Raw genomic sequence first — 20,278 nt, 5'->3', positions numbered from 1 at the left:
TTCCTGACAGGTTTAGTTAGCACGTACTTGATAAATCTAGAGTTTGTGTAGCCTCACTTCACAGACAGATAAGGCAACAGGCTCCGACGGCTGACATGCACAAGTCTTACCAGTGCGTTGTAGCACTGAAGCTAGTTTTCTACCCTCTTCCTAGTAACAACTCATTTTCCGAGGCTCTGTTCTTGGAAGGCAAAGGATGACGGAGTCTGACAGGAGTGCCACCTTGCCCGCCCAGTGTGGGCAGGAAGGCCGTGGGCACAGTCATGTGACTCATTTAAGTCTTGTTAGCACCGCATCCAAAGTGGGTTGGAAGTTCCTGGGTGGAACAAACGGTTTGCACTCGACTACTAACCGAAATGTTGGTGGTTCAAATGAACCCACTTAGCAGTGCCACGAAACAAAGACCTGGTGATCTGCTTCCGTGAAGACTACAGGCAAGGAAACCTAACGGAGCACTTCCAGTCTGTAACACACGGGGTCGCTGTGAGTCAGAATCAAGTCGGTGGCAAGGGGTGTGGTTTTTGGTTTAACGTGGGTTGAGGTCAGAAAGGAGTTCAATGCATTCTATAGCAGTTAGGAGTTTTTCATCACCATCAGAACCCAGGAAAAATAAGAGGCAGCCAGAAGCAACATAAAAGTTTGGAGAGAGGGTCTAACCTGGACAGGAGACCTTGCACAGCTTGACTCTTGTTCCAAACCCCAGTGTTGTGAGACCTGTTTTAACACATTCACCTCTGGCAGACACACGGACCCCTCGGCACTTATTTTTTTAGTTTTGGGCACCCCCCAGGCCCACTTTGCTGCTTATTAGAAGGAATCAGTGCTGGATATGTTTCTCTGTAATTTGTATTCAGAACCCGTAGAGTTTATCACAAGGCTGGTTTATTACAAGGTTTGGTTATCTTCTTTTAATTCTTGCTCTCTCGTTTTAGATTTCAATTTAGCAGGCATTGCTGAGTACTTGGTATAAACCCACTGCACTTGTATAATTTTGTCATTTCCAGTCGTGAAACAGCTGACCCAGTAGGTTACGTCGGTAAATCAGTGGCTTACAGTGTGAAGATCTTATGTACAGTAATCTGTTTTTTGTTTGGTTTTGTTTTGTGCTGACAGTGAATAAAGATGACGTGCAATAGCCTCCCTTATCCTCACAAATAAAGACGCAGTGATTTCATGTATTCTAACTTAACACATTGCTGTTTTCTGAGCTACTTGTTGTTACCTTGAGAGTATCATTGACTGAAATACATTACTTTTTCATGATCATTTATAAAATTCATATCATTTGTAGTATTTTATTGTACATATATACACTATTTTTAATAGTGAAACAGTTTATAAGATTGTTCTTAGAAAACTTGTTGCTCAAGTTAAGGAAGTGTTTTTTTGTTTTTTTTTTTTCCCTTATCAGAAGAATTAGAGAGATTAGAACAGGAGAGACTGGCCCTGGAAGCCACTATCAAGGATAATGAATGTGAAGAAGGAAGCGGAGGCCTCCGGGGCTTGTTTAAAAAAGCTGGCAAGCTGAACATCACTAAACCAGCTCCGAAGAAAAGTAAGTGCTTTTCAGTCTTTACAGGAAAGATTACAGGGTGAGCAACTCCTTGAGCATCTTTGGGATCATAAGCTAACTTACCACTGAGTTTACGTTAACGTGGTAGGATGTTTTGGAAAAGGATAGCGAGAATGGGGCACAGCAGGACAAACGTGTGCAATCTCACTGAAGTGTAAATATTGAAGTTGTGCTGGCGAACGTTTCGGTGTGTATATTTTCAAAACCACACACACACTGAAGTTAACACATACGATATTGGTAAAATTGAGTGTAGCAAGGGACCAGAAGGCATTTGTTTTGAGAAGATGGGATGGGTAGAAAGTAGAAGCCGTTGTCCTTAATCGGCATCATTGTTTTGACTTCACCGTCTTACTGTTAAAACTTCATCATAAAATAAGAATTTTGGTTTGGAAGTCATACAGTGCTTAAGTAGATTGAGTGCCATAAAATAAGAAATTCCTTAGTTAAGAGCAAAAGAGGATAGAAATTTAAAAGCCAATATCCAAACTGCTCAATCCCCTCGCCACCAGACACTTCAGGGGCCCGAACGCCGGCCGGCACCGGTCCGGGGGCCCGAATGTAGACCGGCACCGGTCCGGGGGCCCGAATGTAGACCGGCACAGGTCCGGGGGCCCGAACGCCGGCCGGCACAGGTCCGGGGGCCCGAACGTAGACCGGCACCGGTCCGGGGGCCCGAACGTAGACCGGCACCGGTCCGGGGGCCCGAACGCCGGCCGGCACAGGTCCGGGGGCCCGAACGCCGGCCGGCACCGGTCCGGGGGCCCGAATGTAGACCGGCACCGGTCCGGGGGCCCGAATGTAGACCGGCACAGGTCCGGGGGCCCGAACGTAGACCGGCACCGGTCCGGGGGCCCGAATGTAGACCGGCACCGGTCCGGGGGCCCGAACGCCGGCCGGCACAGGTCCGGGGGCCCGAACGCAGACCGGCACAGGTCCGGGGGCCCGAACGCAGACCGGCACCGGTCCGGGGGCCCGAACGCAGACCGGCACCGGTCCGGGGGCCCGAACGCAGACCGGCACCGGTCCGGGGGCCCGAACGTAGACCGGCACCGGTCCGGGGGCCCGAACGTAGACCGGCACCGGTCCGGGGGCCCGAACGCCGGCCGGCACCGGTCCGGGGGCCCGAATGTAGACCGGCACCGGTCCGGGGGCCCGAATGTAGACCGGCACCGGTCCGGGGGCCCGAACGCCGGCCGGCACCGGTCCGGGGGCCCGAACGTAGACCGGCACCGGTCCGGGGGCCCGAACGCCGGCCGGCACCGGTCCGGGGGCCCGAACGCCGGCCGGCACCGGTCCGGGGGCCCGAACGCCGGCCGGCACCGGTCCGGGGGCCCGAACGCCGGCCGGCACCGGTCCGGGGGCCCGAACGTAGACCGGCACCGGTCCGGGGGCCCGAACGCCGGCCGGCACGGGCAGACGAGAGATCTAGCTAGAAGCTCCGTTTCAGCAGAGCGCCCTTCGCATCCACCAGAATGCTGGCGCAGGGCCTCGTGGCCGGTCTCGTAAATTTCAGCTGAGTGACACGTATCTCTGAACGTCTGGTGTACATCCTCGCGACAAGGACCAAGGGATGGGAGAGCTTTACTTATGCATTTGTATAGTTTCATAAACGGTTGGTTCAGTCAAACATCTGATTCTTTGAAAATTGCTTTCTTTCCAGAAACACTGCATGTTTGATTTGAGTTTCTGAGGTGCACAGCGACCTCTGCTGGTAGAAGATGGGAATGCTAACATGCGTTTCTTTCATGCCCGAGTGTCGCTTACTTCCTGAAGTCATAGGGGAAAGATCACTTTCCTGTGAGGGTCTCCTGTCAGGATCCAAACTGGTCTAGGTTGACAGAGGCCATGTAAAATGCTCAGCACTCTGAAAAGGCTAGGTCCTACATTGTAAGAGCTTTGGGTGTCCCCTTATTCCTCCCTACAGTAGCCCCAGGAGGAAATCTCACCTGTACTATAGTATTTTATATACACATTTACAGAAAATTGTGGGGCATTCCAACATTGCCCTCCTCTTTTACTAGAGGTACTTTCAGGTACCCGGAATATCCCATGGGCTGTGGGAGAGCCTCCTACTCACTGCTCACCTGGAAATGAAATGTTCTAGGAATCTAAAGTTGGAGGTACATTACGATGATCACGCTGTGAAAATTAAAATAAGATTGTTCAGGATGCTAATACTGTTGTCTTTTCTTTACAAGGATTTGTTTTCTTCCTGAGAAGAGTTAACTGTCCATTGCATCTGCCCTATTCAGTGGTACAGTCTGAAAACGCTATGGGAAGCTCAGAAGGCAGAGCTCAGCTCTGTTCTCTACCTGGTGGGAGAGGGCATTCAAGTCCTTTTCTCTGAAAGCAGGACTTGTTATTTATTCTAGAAGCCTGTTTCTGCATCACAGTACTTGCTTTGGCAAATATGCTCTTCTCTGAGCATCAGTGTGTTCAGAAAGCGATACAGATGCTCAATGTTCAGAGTCTGCAGTTGTAAACACAGCTCTAAAGTAGGATTGGTCACTGCTCTGGGTTTTCACTGGTTGACAACTCTTTTGAGTTCTCGATCAGGACCAACTCTGATTCCAGGCACTCCTAAAAAGTCCTCTGCGGATCTGATTTGCACGTAAGTGAGGGCAGAGTCCAGTCTATTTTGTAAATAACTTTGCTTTCTCCCTCAGTGGTCCTAGGGCTATAGAAACAATATAATTGCTCCAGAACTGACTGACACAAAACAGGGAAACAGAGAAAGACAGAACAAAGTGTTTTTTAGAACTCCTAGATCAGAGAGGACACTCTGAAGAGGCTGTCAGCTCTCTTGTAACCTCTAAGCTGAACTGTCTCTTTGAAAGGAGCAATGAAGTCGCAACTTTCAAAGAGGTGGAAATGAGAAACAATGTGTAGTGTGGCAAAGAAACACCTACTGGCAGGTAGGAACAGAGGTTTGCGCAGACATGGTCTTAGTCCCATGGTACACTCTCATTGCATGTATGTTACCGTGGAATTGCTTTAAAGAAATTTTTTTGTTAGTATTTTATATGCACCCTTAATTATAACTCAAGTAAGAGGTATTTTGTCTTTCCATATTTCCTGGCTTTTTTCCATCTCATTTGCAGAGATTCAAAGAGGTCAAGTGGCTTTACCTTAGCTTCACAAGATTCCTGGAAAAGAAAACAGAGGAGGAAGGCAGGCTGACCATGGGGCCAAAAGGTCGTGGAGAGCCAAGACATTCATGGTCCTTGCCAACCCTTATAATGCAGACATTCATGGAATTCACACCAAAATTATACTCAAATGAGTGAATTCTCTAATGAAGGAATACTTCTGATCCCATTGCTTACCTCTAGAGGCAATCACCGCATGCTCTACTTTCACGTAAACCTGAAAGATTATTAAATCCATTTATATATGAAATTTGGAAAAACTGGGACAGTATTAGATAATTTGGCATTGTTACACACCTGAATAATAATTCCAACTGTGGGACCGATTACTAAGTATCTGAAAATAATCTACAGCTTTATAATGAAAACTGTGGTCATAAAGCCAGTCTCAGATGTTTATTAAGCCATTGAAGGTGATCTAAATTATTGTGGGATTCGAACTTTATCTCTCCTTTTCAGATAATAAAAAAAAAAAAATTTTTTTTTGAATAGAGGTCATAATTTGTCTATAGGTATGAAAACCACTTATAAATTCCTGACCCTTCCTCTGTTGTCGTCAATGGATTTCTTGGAAAGTGGTTTTGTTTCTGCCCTCGAGAGACAAATAGATGCATCACCTTCTCTTTCATTTCAGGCAGCAGCATTAACACAATTCAGTCGGTGCATGTCGGGGAGTTCAACCAGAAGCTGGTAGAAGCCAGCACCCAATTTAAAAAGAAGCAAGGAAAAGGCACAATTGATGTTTGGTGGTTATTTGATGATGGAGGTAAAAAAAAAAATTCCAGAATATACACTAGGGAGCAGATTTTCTATGCTGATAAATTAAACAAACTGCATGGGAAGGTATCTGAAAATTCTACCAGGTAAAGAATCACATTTCTGTATTCTGCAAAGATTCTAAATTTTTTAGGAACGATGAGTGTGGGCATGCATTAAGATGTAGGACTATCATATCCTTTCAGTTAGACAGACTCGTCCTTTCTGTCATCATTTACTTTTTATTCCAGGGTTGACACTCCTTATCCCCTATATCTTGACCATCAGAAAAAAATGGAAAGACTGTAAATTAAGAATCTATGTTGGAGGGAAGGTCAACCGCATCGAAGAAGAAAAAATTGCGTAAGCAGTTTATCACTATGTTAGATGGTTTAAGATGCTTGTTATGGTAATGGTAATTTTTATCATTTTTTCAAGTAACTCTGAAGCACAACAGATTTAAAGACAAAGTCACCATAATAGATCTTCTGTTTACTTAGTTTTCTGGTCAATAAATTATCTGTGTAATTTTTCTGATGATTGTATTCAACTTCTCTTATTCCCTGCACAAATGCTTTCAAAAGAAATTTTGCATGAATCCTCATCTTCTGTCTTGAACGAGGGTATCATTGTTTTGTATAATGTTTATTTTGTTCTGACTAGTAAGTATATCCAAGAAAGGAAGAGCCTGAAGGAATTTGTTCCCAATAGTTTTCTTCCGGGAGATCCAAACTTGTTAACTCGAGGCAGCCACTCTACACAGCACACTTAAAGAGAGCTAAACTGAGAGGCTGAGAGACTAATCATGGGTCCTTCTCCCAACCCCACCACCACCTAGCTCCAAAAACCAAAACTAAACCCACTGCTGTTGAATGGATTCAGACTCATAGTGACCCTATAGGACAGAGTAGAACTGCCCTGTAGGGTTTCCAAAGAACAGCCAGTGGATTTGAACTGCTAACTTCTTGGTTAGCAGCCGAGCGCTTAACCACTATGCCACCAGGTGCTCCAGGACTTTATAAGAGTCACTAAACATACCTGAGTCTCCAGGTTCTCATTTGTACTTTGAAAAAATTAAAATGGATGACTATAGAGATCCCTTTTAATTAAAAAAAAAAAAAATCCCATGGTGTAAGTCTTCCTCTTTCTCGTTAAATTTAGCCATGGAGAGCTGATGTGTAGTTGTGGGAATACCAAGTGCCCCGTGCTTGTGGTACATTCAGAGATCTCTGGTGGAAATCTGCAGGATGACTTTCAGCACCTCTGGGTCCCGCAGGGCACGTTTAAACCTGAGCCCTTCTCCATATGTCACAAAACAACGACTGGCTGTCATTGAGCAATTTCTCCTCCCTCTTAGGAGGATGTGAGTGCGTTGATCATTCTGTGGCTATGGGGATGTATCTATATATAAATGGGGATGTATCTATACATATATATTCATATTATATTTTTATTTGTGTTCTCTTGAAGTAATATAATATTCACATATATTAATATTATATATGTTCAAGTTCTCCTAAAGAAAGGTATATTAAAATGAAAATGAGCATGATGGCTACAATAATTCATATTTTCTTAAAACCTCCAGGATTGTGTAGAGACAACTGATAAAATTGAAAATGGTTTGTGGATTAGATAATTGTATGCCATCAATGTTAAACTTTCTGATTTAAAAAAAAAAAAGTCCTCTGGTTGTATAAGAGAATGTCCCTGTTCTTTGGAAATACTCACTGAAACATTTCGAGGCAAAAGGGCGTGCTATCTACAACATCCTCTAAAAAGGCAGCTAGAGAGGCAGAGAGAGACGCGGGGAGAGTGATAAACGGAGCACACAGCAACAATTGCGAAGTCAGAGTTCTTGGTGGTATTCCTGCAATTTTTTTGCAACTTTGAAATTGTATAAAAATTATTCATTTTCTGGAAAAAACCTCCAATATACAACCACATATAATTACATAATTATTCGTTTGCCAGTAGTTTCTCAGTAATGCTATAAAAATGATCAACAATAGTCAAGAACTGCTAAAATTTGCTCTTTCTTTCAAATGAGACAAAAATATGGACAGCTTTGAATTAGTCTCTTTGAAATGTGAATGCGTAGCTGGTTTGCTACTTCTCGTGTCTGCACCTACATGAGTTTCATTTGTCTTCCTTGGAATAGCTTGGTCCACATTTAATGTGTCCATCAAGCACTGTCATGAAAATCAAACACTACTCAGTTAGCTTGTCTGAAAGCTAAGTCAAAATTAGACCTGATTGCCTTTGATATCTTAACTCAAACACCCAAACTCTTTGACTGAAAATAGTTAAATATGCAATGATGAAGTGCTTCTCTCTTATATTTTCAGAATGGCTTCTCTTCTGAGCAAATTTAGAATAAAATTTGCAGAAATCCATATCATTGGTGACATCAACGTTAAGCCAAACAAAGAGAGGTATGAAACATTTAACAAGAGCCTGTGTTCAACCATGGGACTCTCTCATTCTCATCTGTGCTGATTATCAAAGAATAAAAATGTGACGTGTTTGCTCCAGTGACTTCCTGGAAGAATATTATAAAAGGGGCTTTAAATAAACAGGACACAGAGCCATGGAGTGCATTCCAATGGGAAGAAAGAGTTTACAGTGAAACTGTGAAAACACAGGGTACTGAGCATTTTAGAGTTTCCCTGCGTGCTCTTTGTTTCTGGGGTGGCAAGGGTCGTGGGAATCCCAAGGTCGCACTGCCCCTCGGGAGCTGCCTGTGCAAGTTCTTGTTATTCAAAGTGCATTCCAGGTGGGAGCTCTGATGGAGAAGATGTGGAGACGGCTTGTGTCTTCTCGGCACAATGACAGTGCCTACCCTCCACGGTCACTTTAACTTTCAGGCACTAATTGCGCCAAATCCATTAGAACTCATGACGACCCCATCTATGTCAGAGTAGAACTGGGCTTCACAGGATTCTCACAGCTGTGACTTTTCGGAAGTAGATCACCAGGCCCTTCTTCCAAGCTGCCTCTGGGTGGGTTTGAACTGCCAATCTTGGTGGTCGAGCACTTAACCACTTGTGCCTTCCAGAGCTGAGCGCCGGTGAACTCTTGGGAGGCTTCTTAAGACTGTTTGAAGCTGGCACGGAAATGCATTGGCTCCAAAATAAAAAAGCAAACTGCAAAATTTACATAATAATTATTTAAATGTCTTAAAAACCAAACACCACTTTAGTCCCCGTTAATTGCTAAATTTATGAAGTCCATGATATTTGGAAACAATTTGTAGGGTTAGATTATCACTGGTGTCCCCAAGGGTACAAGAAGATTGTCTGAAAACCCAGCTGATTGTAAATTAAATGAACTACTTCGAGTTAAAGCTTTTCAGAAGCATAATTATAAGACGTTTTCAACTGTTTACAGCCCAAAATCCAATTTACTGTTTCACCTGGATTCAGTTCAGTGCGTTAGATTTGGTGTGGAGTGGGGCCTCCAAGGCGAAGGGGCCGACATGAAGGTCTCAGAATGTCCCACTGCCTCGCTGTCCTCTCAGGCCTCTTCCCATTTCTGTTGGCTACCATTTTTCCTTCTTCGGCAATTCTGAGGGTTTATAATTCCAACCCTTACTCTTCTCCAGCCTTCTTGCCTCTTCCCTTCCTTCAATTTATTGTTATCCTGTATGTGATTAATAGCTGACTAAAAATTATTCGGATTTAAAATGCATCCTCACTGACAATAGAGCAAACTTGAAATTCATGTTCTTGGAGGACTCATGTCCATGGTCAGTTAAAATGGTTTTTGCAAAACTACTTAACTGTAATAAGAAAGTTGTAAGCCAGAGGGTTGTCCTGAGTTATAACTTTGTGGTATCTCCTTACATCCTACATGCCTCTAATGCCTCACGTTCCTGTATTTTTACAATTACAAAGACTTAGGAAGTATTAAGAAGACCTTTATCATTCTCTTTGGTAAATGGAATTAACACTCTGACATGAACTGAGTTTTCATGCAATAATCTCAGGGAGTCATCCACTTTTCATTTAAAAAATTTTAATTCCCTAAGTCACTGGTCTTTCGCCATTTGCAGTGATATGATCAAAGGGGCTCATCTTATGGCTCTAATTGGTGAAAATGCAATTGTCTGTTATAACACAGCAGGTCCAGTGATTTCCTGGCATGTGCCACCGAGCAATGAGGCAGAGATGGCCAGTGCTCAGCAAGTGTAGGGCCTACCCATCACCCATCACTGTCTAGTCGATTCTGACTCATAGCAACCCTGTAGGACAGAGCAAAACTTCCCCCTGGGGTTTCCAAGGCCATAATCTTTACAAAAGCAGACTGCCACATCATTCTCCTGTGGCTGGTGGGTTCGAACTGACAACCTTTCAGTTAGCAGTCGAGTGCTTAACCACTGTGTCCCAGGGCTCCTTAAACGTAGGGCCATTTTCTGTTGTCTAGAGATTGGTCACTGTGTCCCCTACTGACTCAATTTTCTGCAAGCCTTGGCTCAGTGCTGGTCACAAATCAGTCACTTACTTCTTGTATCCAAATACTTCTTGCTGCTATTTGCCTTATCAGTAGCTAAGAACTGTCTGGGCTTGCCGACTTCCTTGTTCCTACATTCCTTTGCTCTTGATCTATCAGTCTGGTTTCTTTACCAAGCCCTATTTCCTTTCCTTTCCTTCACACCAATCTCTGCTCGGCTGCCACAATCACTGTCCCTGCATACCCGTCCTCTGTCTCCTGTCCCTGAGGATGCTGGTGGACCTCTTCCACTAACCACACCTCTTCATTCTTTGAGAGCCCATCATGGCCTGGACATGTCATCTACCCTGACCCTCGTGCCCTTGCTTTCTCTTCTCAGGGAGCGAAACTCTACGGATAGCATTAAGAAACAAAGGGCCTGGGAATTCTTGCTTTTGACCTGGTGTCTAAGTTTTATTTTTAGATGGCATTTTAAATTGCCGCTTCTCATGTATTCTTATCATCCTGTGATGAAGAGATCTACTTTCCTTCCTAAGGAAAAAAACGAATTCGCTATCGCGATTGTGGAGATTTTTCCCTCTGATATTTCAAGATCTTGAAGAAGATGCAAAATAATAATAATAAAACATCTACTCTTAATGAAGTTAAGAATCCTTGCACTAGTGTGAAGACATGAGGCCACCAAGGAGAGGGATGCTAGAAGGCCATCCTCCTTCCTTCAGCCTTACTTCTGCTGTTACTGTCATTACAACTGATACCCTGTTACTTTGTAAGACAGTCACGTACCTGATGTTGGTGATAGCTGTTCCAATCCATGAAGGTAACTTTCTTTTAGAACAAACAAGGAATGGCCTCTTCAGTAAATATCACAGATAGCCACTGGTAGCACACCCTGCACTTTGTGACAATTAGGAAAAGGCCACTCCTGGGGCAGTCCAGCTAGATTAAGAGCTCTTCCTCCAGGCTGATGCAGCCCTGGGCCCAGGTACCAGGACACAAGGTTTAGAGAGTGGAGCACTGGCCGTTTCAGCCTCCAGGTGGGCCTTCTTGGCTGAGCAGCCCTCATCTGCCATTAACAACTGTCTCCTGATCACTTTTGTTTCTTGGTCACTCAATCACCAGGTGCTACACAACACAAAATAGTTGGTCAATGATTTCCATGTTTGAGGACAATATTAAACGCCCTCAAATTGCCTTTAGTAAACCTTTCAAATTGCCTTTAGTAAACCTTTCAACTACCTACAAAGCATCTGTCAGCTTTGATGGGGACAGTTTTTCATAGAAACATTATCTACAGATATGGCAAGGGAAGGGTGAAGGAGTACAAAAGCAAAGTTAATAAGAAAATAACTGAGCCAGGAGGAACTGAAATGCTCTTGTGGTTATATTTCATTTTTTATCATATAGACTGAATTAAAAGTCATAGGCCAGAAAAGACAAAAATCTATATGGAAATCAAAGAGAAACTGGAAGCAATTAACTAGATACTTTACTTTAAAGATGATAGAGTAGTCATAAAAACTATTGTATTATTTTGAGAGAAGAACTCAAATGAACTTACGGGAAAAAATGTATGTAATTCAAAATTTTTTTAAACTTTGTTTTTAAGAAGAATAAGGTTGAGAAAAGCAGGCAGATATTAGTTCATTTTAAAAATGAATTAATTCTCACATATTCAATAGCAGGTAATACTTGGTTTACTGTAGGATCAATTAAAAATTATTTGTTAGAAAAACCAGATTTATGGAAAATTGAAATAGAAATTCTGCACTACCTTTGGATCGCTTAGCGAGGAAAATGGGAAAGCAATGGCCAGGTCAGGGATGAGCCTTAGGGTGAAGAATAAAGATGAACATAGACAAAGAGTAGTTAGAGCAAAGAGAAAAAAAAATGGGCAAATACAGCCTCATTATAACCCACTGTGCCACTTTGCGTGTTTCAATTGCAAGTAAAAGAAAGCCTAATTCATATTGACTTATCATTGTTCTGCGCCATCGAGTTGATTCTGAGTCATAGAAGCCCTATAGGACAGGGTAGAACTACAGTGTAGGGTCTCCTAGAATGTTATCTTTATGGGAGCAGATCACCAGGTATTTTCTCCCACGGAGCCACTGGTGGGTTTGAAACACCAACCTTTCAGTTAGCAGACAAGCGCTTAACCAGGGCTTCTACAATAGTGACTTACGTAGTGGAAATCATTGACAAACATACCAAAAAATCCAAGCGTAGTTTGACTTTCAGGCAAAGCTTGATCTGGAAGCTTTATTTTGTAGTCAAGGACTAATTCTTTTTTGGTCTTTCTACTCTGTCTTCCATTGTAAAAGCATCAACCAAGGGTGATTTAGCTTATGGAAACAAGATGACTGCCAATAGCAACCAGGACTACATACTTAAGCATTTATGTTCAGTGGGAGAGAAAGTGTATCTCTTACCCATCTCTGAACTCAGGTCCTGGGCTTCATTCGAGTCGCACCAGCCTAAGCCACTGTGCCATTCACTGTGACCAGAGCAATGCTGGGTGCCTATTGGTTCCAGCCTACTTGGCAGGGCCAGATTAAGGCATGCGAGGGCCCAAACACTGGTAATGTGTGGTGCCCCCTCCTCTGCTTACTCACCCATTCAAACCATAGGACAGATGTCAACGAAGGTGTTGAAGTGGTAGGCACCTCGTAGCTTAAACAACCTTGCTTTTGGGCACTCTCATGACCCTGCATGAACTTTATTTCTGGCTGGCACATTTTCACGCACTGGAGATGGTATCAGTTTTAGTGCCCTGCCAGTACCCTTTCACTGTGGCACTTGCTTTTCCTTGTGTCCTATCTCCTTGGCATCTATGGATCTTTGCTTTGGACAACTGTTTTTTGATGCCCTAAGCACTTGCTTACCTTGCTTATTGGGTAATCTGTCCCTGCTACCTGGGTTATGTGCCCATCCATTCACTCTGGCAGAGGGGATGGGATTGTGCTGAGTGGCTAAAGTTGGAATGGAGTCTGTCCCACCCACACTTCGATAGGGAAATCCTAGTATGGATGCCAGAGAGACGACCATCAACCTGAGTTCCACCTTATTTTCTTTAGGAAACCAGTTTTGTGCTGTGCTTTCTAACAAGGACAAGGCTGAAATGTGAAGAAAACTCATCCTGATCAAAATAAGTGTATGTAGCTTCAACAGAGAACTTCTTGATTCTTAACCTCAGTCCTTGTGGCTGTTAAGATAGTATCTGTTTTCTTTTACAGAGCACAGCACACTTTTCAGAACACTGTAGCCCAAGTTGGTACACTGTTTCTCCTGCCAGTTCCAAGCGGCCATTGTTACCCTCCTTCTACAGGCGAGGTTATCTAGGCTAACAGGGACAATGAAGGACCTGGAGCAAGAGAACAGGCTCTCCTATCCAAAGCTTCCTCCTTTCCTTTGCACTGACTACTGTCAAAGACCTTGGGAGGTACGATAGTGTTGGAAGGACTGGCAAATCAGAAGATTAGTGTCCCTGAAAGCATAATAGGGCCTATCTGTCGTATTCCTTCCCTGCCTTTGCCTACACTTCTAAATAAGTCAGTGCATAGAAATCCAGTGCATTAAATGTCTCCTCAGTCCCTGAACAAAGTTACGCTGGCAGGTCAATCCTGCACCTTTGTAATCTGCACATTTAGCTGTGAATCTTAAATCAGACTAACTGATAATTGAACTCATTGCTTCATATTTTAATTTCTTAACTAAACAGCACACCAATTCAAATTATTGCTCATTTCTAAGTTATTGAATTATAAGTAAGTTACATTATATAAAACCAAAGAACATTGTTCAACGGAGATCATCTTGAAGTGGCGTACTGGAGACAACTATCGTCATTAATTATAACTCTGCTTTGTATTGACATTTTAAAAATAAATCTGAGGTTCTTATGAAAGATAAGAATGAGATTTCTCAGCCATTTAAAAAATGTTCTACAGCTCTTAAAAACTGCTCTTGGTTTTATCATCTACCAATAATTTCTTTTTTTGCTGCTCTAAAGTGGCCTTAGATTTTTAATCATAAAAATGTTATTGATTGTTGGTCTTCCCCCTGAAGTGCACCTGAACAGTAGCCATTTGAAAATTTCAGGACATGCCAGACACCAGAAGGACAAGGGCAGCATCACTTGCAGCAAACATACAAATTGTTCTATAACCGTTAAGCAAGAGAGGCCTTTGCTATTCTCCTCACAACCTCCTGCCATGAGTGGGAGCTGCTATGTGGCCTAAAGGTGAAGGCAGCCCTACCCAACTCCCAAAGAACCTAGTTGGTCTCCTACATTAATGCATGAATGTCTCCCACAGAGTTGTACAGTAAGCAGATGGAAACTCATTTATGGTCTCAAGTGTCCACAACCGTCTTTTACTACGCTATGCAGAAAATAGCTTTGCAGTGTAATTGCTATCTCTGTGTTTGTGTGTTTAAATTCAGGATCTAATACCTAGGAGGCTCACAAAGCCTCAAACACATGAAGGCCTTTCCTTGGGCAGGGAGGCTGCACCGTAGCCAAGGTTTTACTCACAGCAAGTTCCAGGCAAAGGTAGTTAGTTCTTAAAAGATTTGCATGACATTCAGCTCTGATTTGCAGCCAGTAGAACCAGTCATACCTGGAGTATGGGTGAAATAATGAGTTGGTTTCCCACTGTGAGGCCTCTGTTATAATTCCAATTTCAGCTGGAAAGTCTTTGAAGAGATGATTGAACCCTATCGTCTCCATGAAAGCTGCAAAGATTTGACAACTGCTGAGAAATTAAAAAGAGAAACTCCATGGAAAATTACAGATGCAGCCCTGGAAGGGGTCAAGGAAAAGGTAAGGACTTGGCTGCCTTCATTTTTGCTTTGCTGTCTGACAAGCTGAAAAAGGAAACAGTGGTTAATTTAAAGGCTGAGAAGTCATGAATCTATTATATAGAATTTCAATATTCAGGATCCAGGGTTTCTGCATTTCTTACCTGCTTTCCAATCATATTACTGGATACAGACAAATGGATTCAGAAAACTGTTTTCATTGTTTATGTAAAGTCAATTTTTTTTTTAAGTTAAACAACAGATTTTAGGTACGTATTGTGGTGTCTCCCTTCAAATTTAATTTTAAAGAACAGGAGACAGACCTTGCAGTCTAGAAAAATTTAAGTCAACGTCTGTGCAGAGTAGACAAATGAAGGTAGACAGACTCACAATTGAAGACAATAACAAAGAAGTTTACCCTGATGAAGATCGCTATGGAAAACTAACCACAGGATCTGAGAAAAGACATACTGTGGTTGGATCAGTGAATGCGAAAGATGGATCGGACACAGGCTGTAGGGTAGATAGGGTAGTTTTTCTATAGTGCCTAGGAAGGTGGGAGTTCCCCATCTGGCCCAAGCTCAGTGAAGTTAGTGATAAAAAGAAGTTAGTGATAGGATTGTGAAAAGAGCAAGGACTCAAGGGTTAGGTAGAAGAATTGACATCTGCATTGGACATTCAAAGAAAAGACCTATAAACTGCAAAATCTACATAAATGACCTTACGAGTTGAAAACTTGGAATAAATTAAAGCAAGCCATGCTAAAAGCCTTTTAGATTTAGCGGAAGTCTTACTGAACTGGGAATCATAAACTCTGTCTGTAACAATCTGCCCAATTCTCATGAAGACTTTTCATATGATTGAGCAAATCACTCAATTTTTCTGAGTCTGGGTTTCTGAACCAGTGAAATATAGTAATAAATAGTTCTCTCATCACTGCAAAGTAGTTACTTTTGCAAGTGAGTCTTCAAGTGGCTTCTTAGTTGAAACCAGTCCCCTGTCCTGAAAAAATATTCAGAGAGCTTAAAGAAAGCTAGACTAAGAATATAAATCTTAAGGATACCAAATTAGCATGAAACCTGTCCCCCAAAACTGGCCATTCCAACCTTCTTTTCACTCTTATCCATGTTGTTTGCTTGCTCTTTTCCCCTAAAATTTAATAAGACCTTATAGTACCATAGTACCTGGTGGCATAGTGGTTAAAGTGTTCAGCTGCTAACTGAAAAGTTGGTGGTTTGAACCCACCAGCGCTCCATGGGAGAAGGATGTGGCAGTCTGCCTCCATAAAGACGACAGCCCTGGAAACACTGTGGGGCACTGTGGGACAGTTATACTCTGTCCTATAGGGACACAATGAGTTGGAATCAACTTGACAGCAGTGGATTTTGGTACAGCACAATGACAATCTGATCCTGCTCTTTACATTTCTAAGATTTCTCATGAGTTTTTAAAACACTTTAAGTTTCCAAACATGATGAAATAATTGTAATTTTTTTTTAAAATGAGGTTTTTTGTTCATCCATAATTTGAGGGCAGAATATAAATTCTCATCCATACATTCTGCTAGAGCTGTCTCCGATAAAATCTGAATGTTGTCCACAGAGTTACCGCCAAGTTCGACTGAATGAACTCTTACAGGAGCAGTCAAGAGCTGCTAACCTCATTGTCCTGTAAGTATCACTGCAGACATTTAAGAATGTTAGAGGCGAGTCTTAAGGCAGATGAGTTAATCAGCTCAAAAGCTCATGACTATTCAGATGGAAAGTTAAAAAGATTTTGAGCATGTGAGATTTTAGAAAGTGGAGGAAATAAATGCCACCCGGAGACCTTGACAACTGGGGCCCATCGACATTAGAGGCCTCGTTTGGACCTTCCATTAGTCATGCCCCACCCACAGGGTCAGGGGGATAGGCCCACCTAGAACCCACACTCCTCTTCCAGACTATGCTCCAGGCACCTGGGACCCTGGAGTTCTCTGTTTAGCCAGCCCCAAGTTTGCCACTGGGCCTCTCCCCTGGTAGGCTCTCTTGAGGCTCTAGTGTCCACCCACATCTTCAGGAGGTCCCTAGAAGGCCGGGACAGGCCAGGGTAGGAGAAAAAGGGCAGTGGGTTTTTCCGTTTTCTCTCTTTGCCCTCTGGCCCCAACAATGTTAGGGGCGCACCTGCTGAAAATATCAATGTACATCTACGTGAAGGTTGGTAGCTAAACTTGAAAATCTTAAACTTTCACATTTGTATCTCATGAACTCATTCCTATGTGTTTTCAAGCAACATCTAGTCTGGAGGACTCTCCTAAGATGCTTTAGAATAGTATCCTGAATTGGGTGGTAGTGTTCAAATAGCTGGTTTCTGAGGTTTCTCCCAAATATAAGAACCTTTTAACTATTTGGAAAGTTGATTTCCACAAAAAAAAGCAGGGTGGCGGGGGTGGGGGGAAATGGGTAGGGAAGATTAGTTGATCAAATTCTCTGCTTAAAGGAGAATTAAAATTTGTAGTTTTATTTTGTCTATCTTCCACAATACCTAAGCCTATTTTTCTAGATTGCAGATATTTATATTATCTGAGAAATACATCAGCTTAATATCTATTGTTATTTTTGGTGTGTGCCGTCAAGTCAATTCCAACTCATAGTGACCCTATAGGACAAAGGAGAACTGCCCCACAGGGTTTCCAAGGAGTGACCCGGAGATTCACACTGCAGACCTTTTGGTTAGCAGCCTGAGTTCTTAACCACTTCTCTACCAGGGCTCCGATATCTATACTCAAGATAATTTTAAGGCTGTCATTTTTTGCTAGGGCCTGGGGGTAACAAAGTTTCAGGCCACTAGCTATTAAATAGCTCAGAAGCACTAGTGATGTTGCTGCCTGTAGTAATTTTCAGTTTTGTTGTTTTTCTCCAACGCCGTCAGGAGTCTTCCGGTGGCAAGAAAAGGATCTGTATCGGATTTGTTGTACATGGCTTGGTTGGAAATCCTCACGAAGAACCTCCCTCCTGTCTTACTAGTTAGAGGAAATCACAAAAACGTCCTGACATTTTATTCTTAAAGATGAAAGATTAAAATACATTTTAACTTTATGTGCAAATAATTAAGAAACAGGCTTCAGAACTTTATGTTGTAAATCTGACCGATGGGTATTCAAACTTCTGGAGACTATGCTGCCAGGTTCTACACAAACTTTGTTACTTTTTTTTTTAATTAGTTAATGGGAGCTTTTTTCTTCTCCTTCCATCAGTTTAGGGGAGTTTCAAAGCCAGTGCTATCCCCGCCCTCCCCCGCCGCTGCCAAAAAAAACCACTTTTATCATTGATGTTGAGAAACAAATAAGAAATTAAGCAAACCCACGCTGGTTTATATTCATGAAAACCACCACCTTGACTGTAAGCATCTCCAGGCAAATTTAGGCTTTTGTTTCTACAGCGTTTTGCTTCCAGAGCCTGACTAGGCCTCAGCCCACAGCAGGTTCTCAATAACGCCTACTGACAGGCTGGTGTGGTAACCATGGGAGGTTATCAAAGGTAAAGACCAACTTGGTAGGAAATGTGATTATTCTTTGGGTTAGGCTCCTGAGAGGCTTTTATCTACAAGGAAGATTTGAAAACTTTACGAAGTGCTTCAGTCTACAAAATGTTTAAAGCAGTTACCTAAGTAAGGATTTTTAATGTAACACAGATGATATACTTAGAGCGATTGGAGTGATCATTAGTAATGAATTAAATTCTTTGCTGCTGACTGAAAAGTACATTAGTTGGGTTAGAAGAAAACATACGCTGCGATGAAATGAAATGTATTCTGTTCTTAATATATAAACTTCAGTTATCTTCTCTACTAATTCTTTTGAAATTTTCATCATAGTATTACTTCACATATTTTTTTTTCTAATTAAGTGGTTAGCATGAATGAAGTCTTTATAGAGGTCTCACTGAAATGCAAGTACCGTAAATTTTCAAACCATTATAAAGAAATATATCCTGAATCACACACTTGCTTTATAGAGTGATTAGATGAGTTTAAAAGAAGAATTAAAATAAGAAGGAGGAAACTTGCAGAATTTGGAATACACAGGTATTGATTTTTCTTGTTTGTATTAGTACACCTGTAATACTTAATCACATTGAGAAAACAAAAATTGTCCTAATGAATGGCTTGATTTTTTTTCCGTGATATGTTTTGACTGCTTATTCTAACTGATAAAATATATGGAAAAAAATGAACCTAAAACAAAAGTGTTCAAATTTGTTTGCTCTGCCTTAGGTCGTATTTTCACTTTTCAGTCACCAAGGTCAATGCACTAAGTGTAATGGTGTGTCAGATGTGAGCCTGAGATTTCCAACCAGCCACCTTGGCTGAGGGCTGTTTAACGCCGAGCTTCCAGATCAGGGCTTCCAAGTCGCAGCCTCTCAGTTCAGAAAGATGCTAGGGATGACAGGAGAAACAACTGCAAAGCAGAACAGCAGGACATCACTAATCCAAACCCAGGGCCATTTTACAGAACGCATTTCTCCACTGAGTCTTATGTTCTCGAAATCCAAATAGCTGGGTAGGGTCCTAGAGACCAGGGCAAGTGAGACCAAGCTTCGCCTGGGCCTGACACTTCTCTGAAGCATTTGAGAAGAGTCCCTGGGAAGGTGAGAAATAGCATGATTTTTGTAACCGGAAATCCTGACTCTCACTTCTTTGAGGGGCTGTCAGGCTGGGTTTCCTGGGAACAGATTCTCAGATGGAGTTTTAGCATGTCGCATGTTTGTGAAGGAGCGTCCTTGAGATCAGCCCCTGTGGAAAGGAGGGAGGGTGCAGGATTGGGCCGAGGAAGAAGTTGAGCTGAGACGAAGGCCAAGGGCAGCCTCGGCCAACCTGTCAGTGAGCCCTGGAGGTACATGTGCCTTCAGAGTAATCCCAGGTTGGGCAGAGATGGCCTTCATACTCCAGCACTGATGAGTCATTGGAATTGGCTGCCCAGAAGGGTGTGGACCTGGGTGAGGAGGTTCTCTGTAGCTCAGGTAGTCCCTGAAGGGCCTGAGAGCTGAAGGCTGTCGCGAAACACCACTCCCAGCAGCTGAGGCAACAAGTTTGTCATTAAATAGCATTGGGCGCCACGTCATCATGTCCATCCTGACATTTTTTTACTACCCTTAAGGTACTGGTAAGAAAAAAAAAATTAGACTGGCTTGAATTCAAACAATCTTGGTTTCACCGTTTATTGTGTGACCTTAAAGTAGGTATTTAATTTTCTGAGTTTCCTCATCTATAAAATGTGTGTGACTTTAGTATCAGCCTCATGGGTTTAGTGAGAGGGTTGAATTAGTTATTGAATCTAAAGTATTTAGCATAGTGCACAGCACAAGGTAAGCAAAAGAGAAACTACACGTAGAAGCCTCTCTGAATGGAAGCCGTCTTTGCTTTTTAAAACCCCGCTGACGAGGCTCTCTACCGATGCCAATGAAAACACTGAGCTGCTATAGAATGAGGTGTGATTTTGTCATGGATTAGCTTTCAGAAGAGGCTTAATGACAGGATTCAAAATTAACCCAAAGGAACATTTCTC

General features: G+C 42.6%; 1 protein-coding gene across 3 annotated transcripts in view; it reads left to right on the top strand.

Annotated features, from left to right (window-relative positions):
- The window catches only part of SLC12A1 (solute carrier family 12 member 1), a 109,475-nt gene extending 91,696 nt beyond the window's left edge, over nt 1-17,779 (top strand). For all 3 annotated transcript variants that reach the window (XM_049897759.1, XM_049897758.1, XM_049897760.1), the window contains exons 20-26: nt 1,412-1,555; nt 5,360-5,491; nt 5,733-5,844; nt 7,830-7,916; nt 14,620-14,755; nt 16,336-16,403; nt 17,644-17,779. In XM_049897759.1, the coding sequence (XP_049753716.1) occupies nt 1,412-1,555; nt 5,360-5,491; nt 5,733-5,844; nt 7,830-7,916; nt 14,620-14,755; nt 16,336-16,403; nt 17,644-17,779 (815 nt within the window). The remainder of the gene's footprint in view (nt 1-1,411; nt 1,556-5,359; nt 5,492-5,732; nt 5,845-7,829; nt 7,917-14,619; nt 14,756-16,335; nt 16,404-17,643) is intronic.
- The last annotated feature ends 2,499 nt before the right edge of the window (nt 17,780-20,278 follow it).

Source organism: Elephas maximus, chromosome 10, assembly GCF_024166365.1.
Source record: "Elephas maximus indicus isolate mEleMax1 chromosome 10, mEleMax1 primary haplotype, whole genome shotgun sequence".
NCBI classification, from domain to species: Eukaryota; Metazoa; Chordata; class Mammalia; order Proboscidea; family Elephantidae; genus Elephas; species Elephas maximus.
The sequence above is the reverse complement of the archived record's forward strand: the minus strand, read 5'-3'. Positions and strand labels throughout refer to the sequence as shown.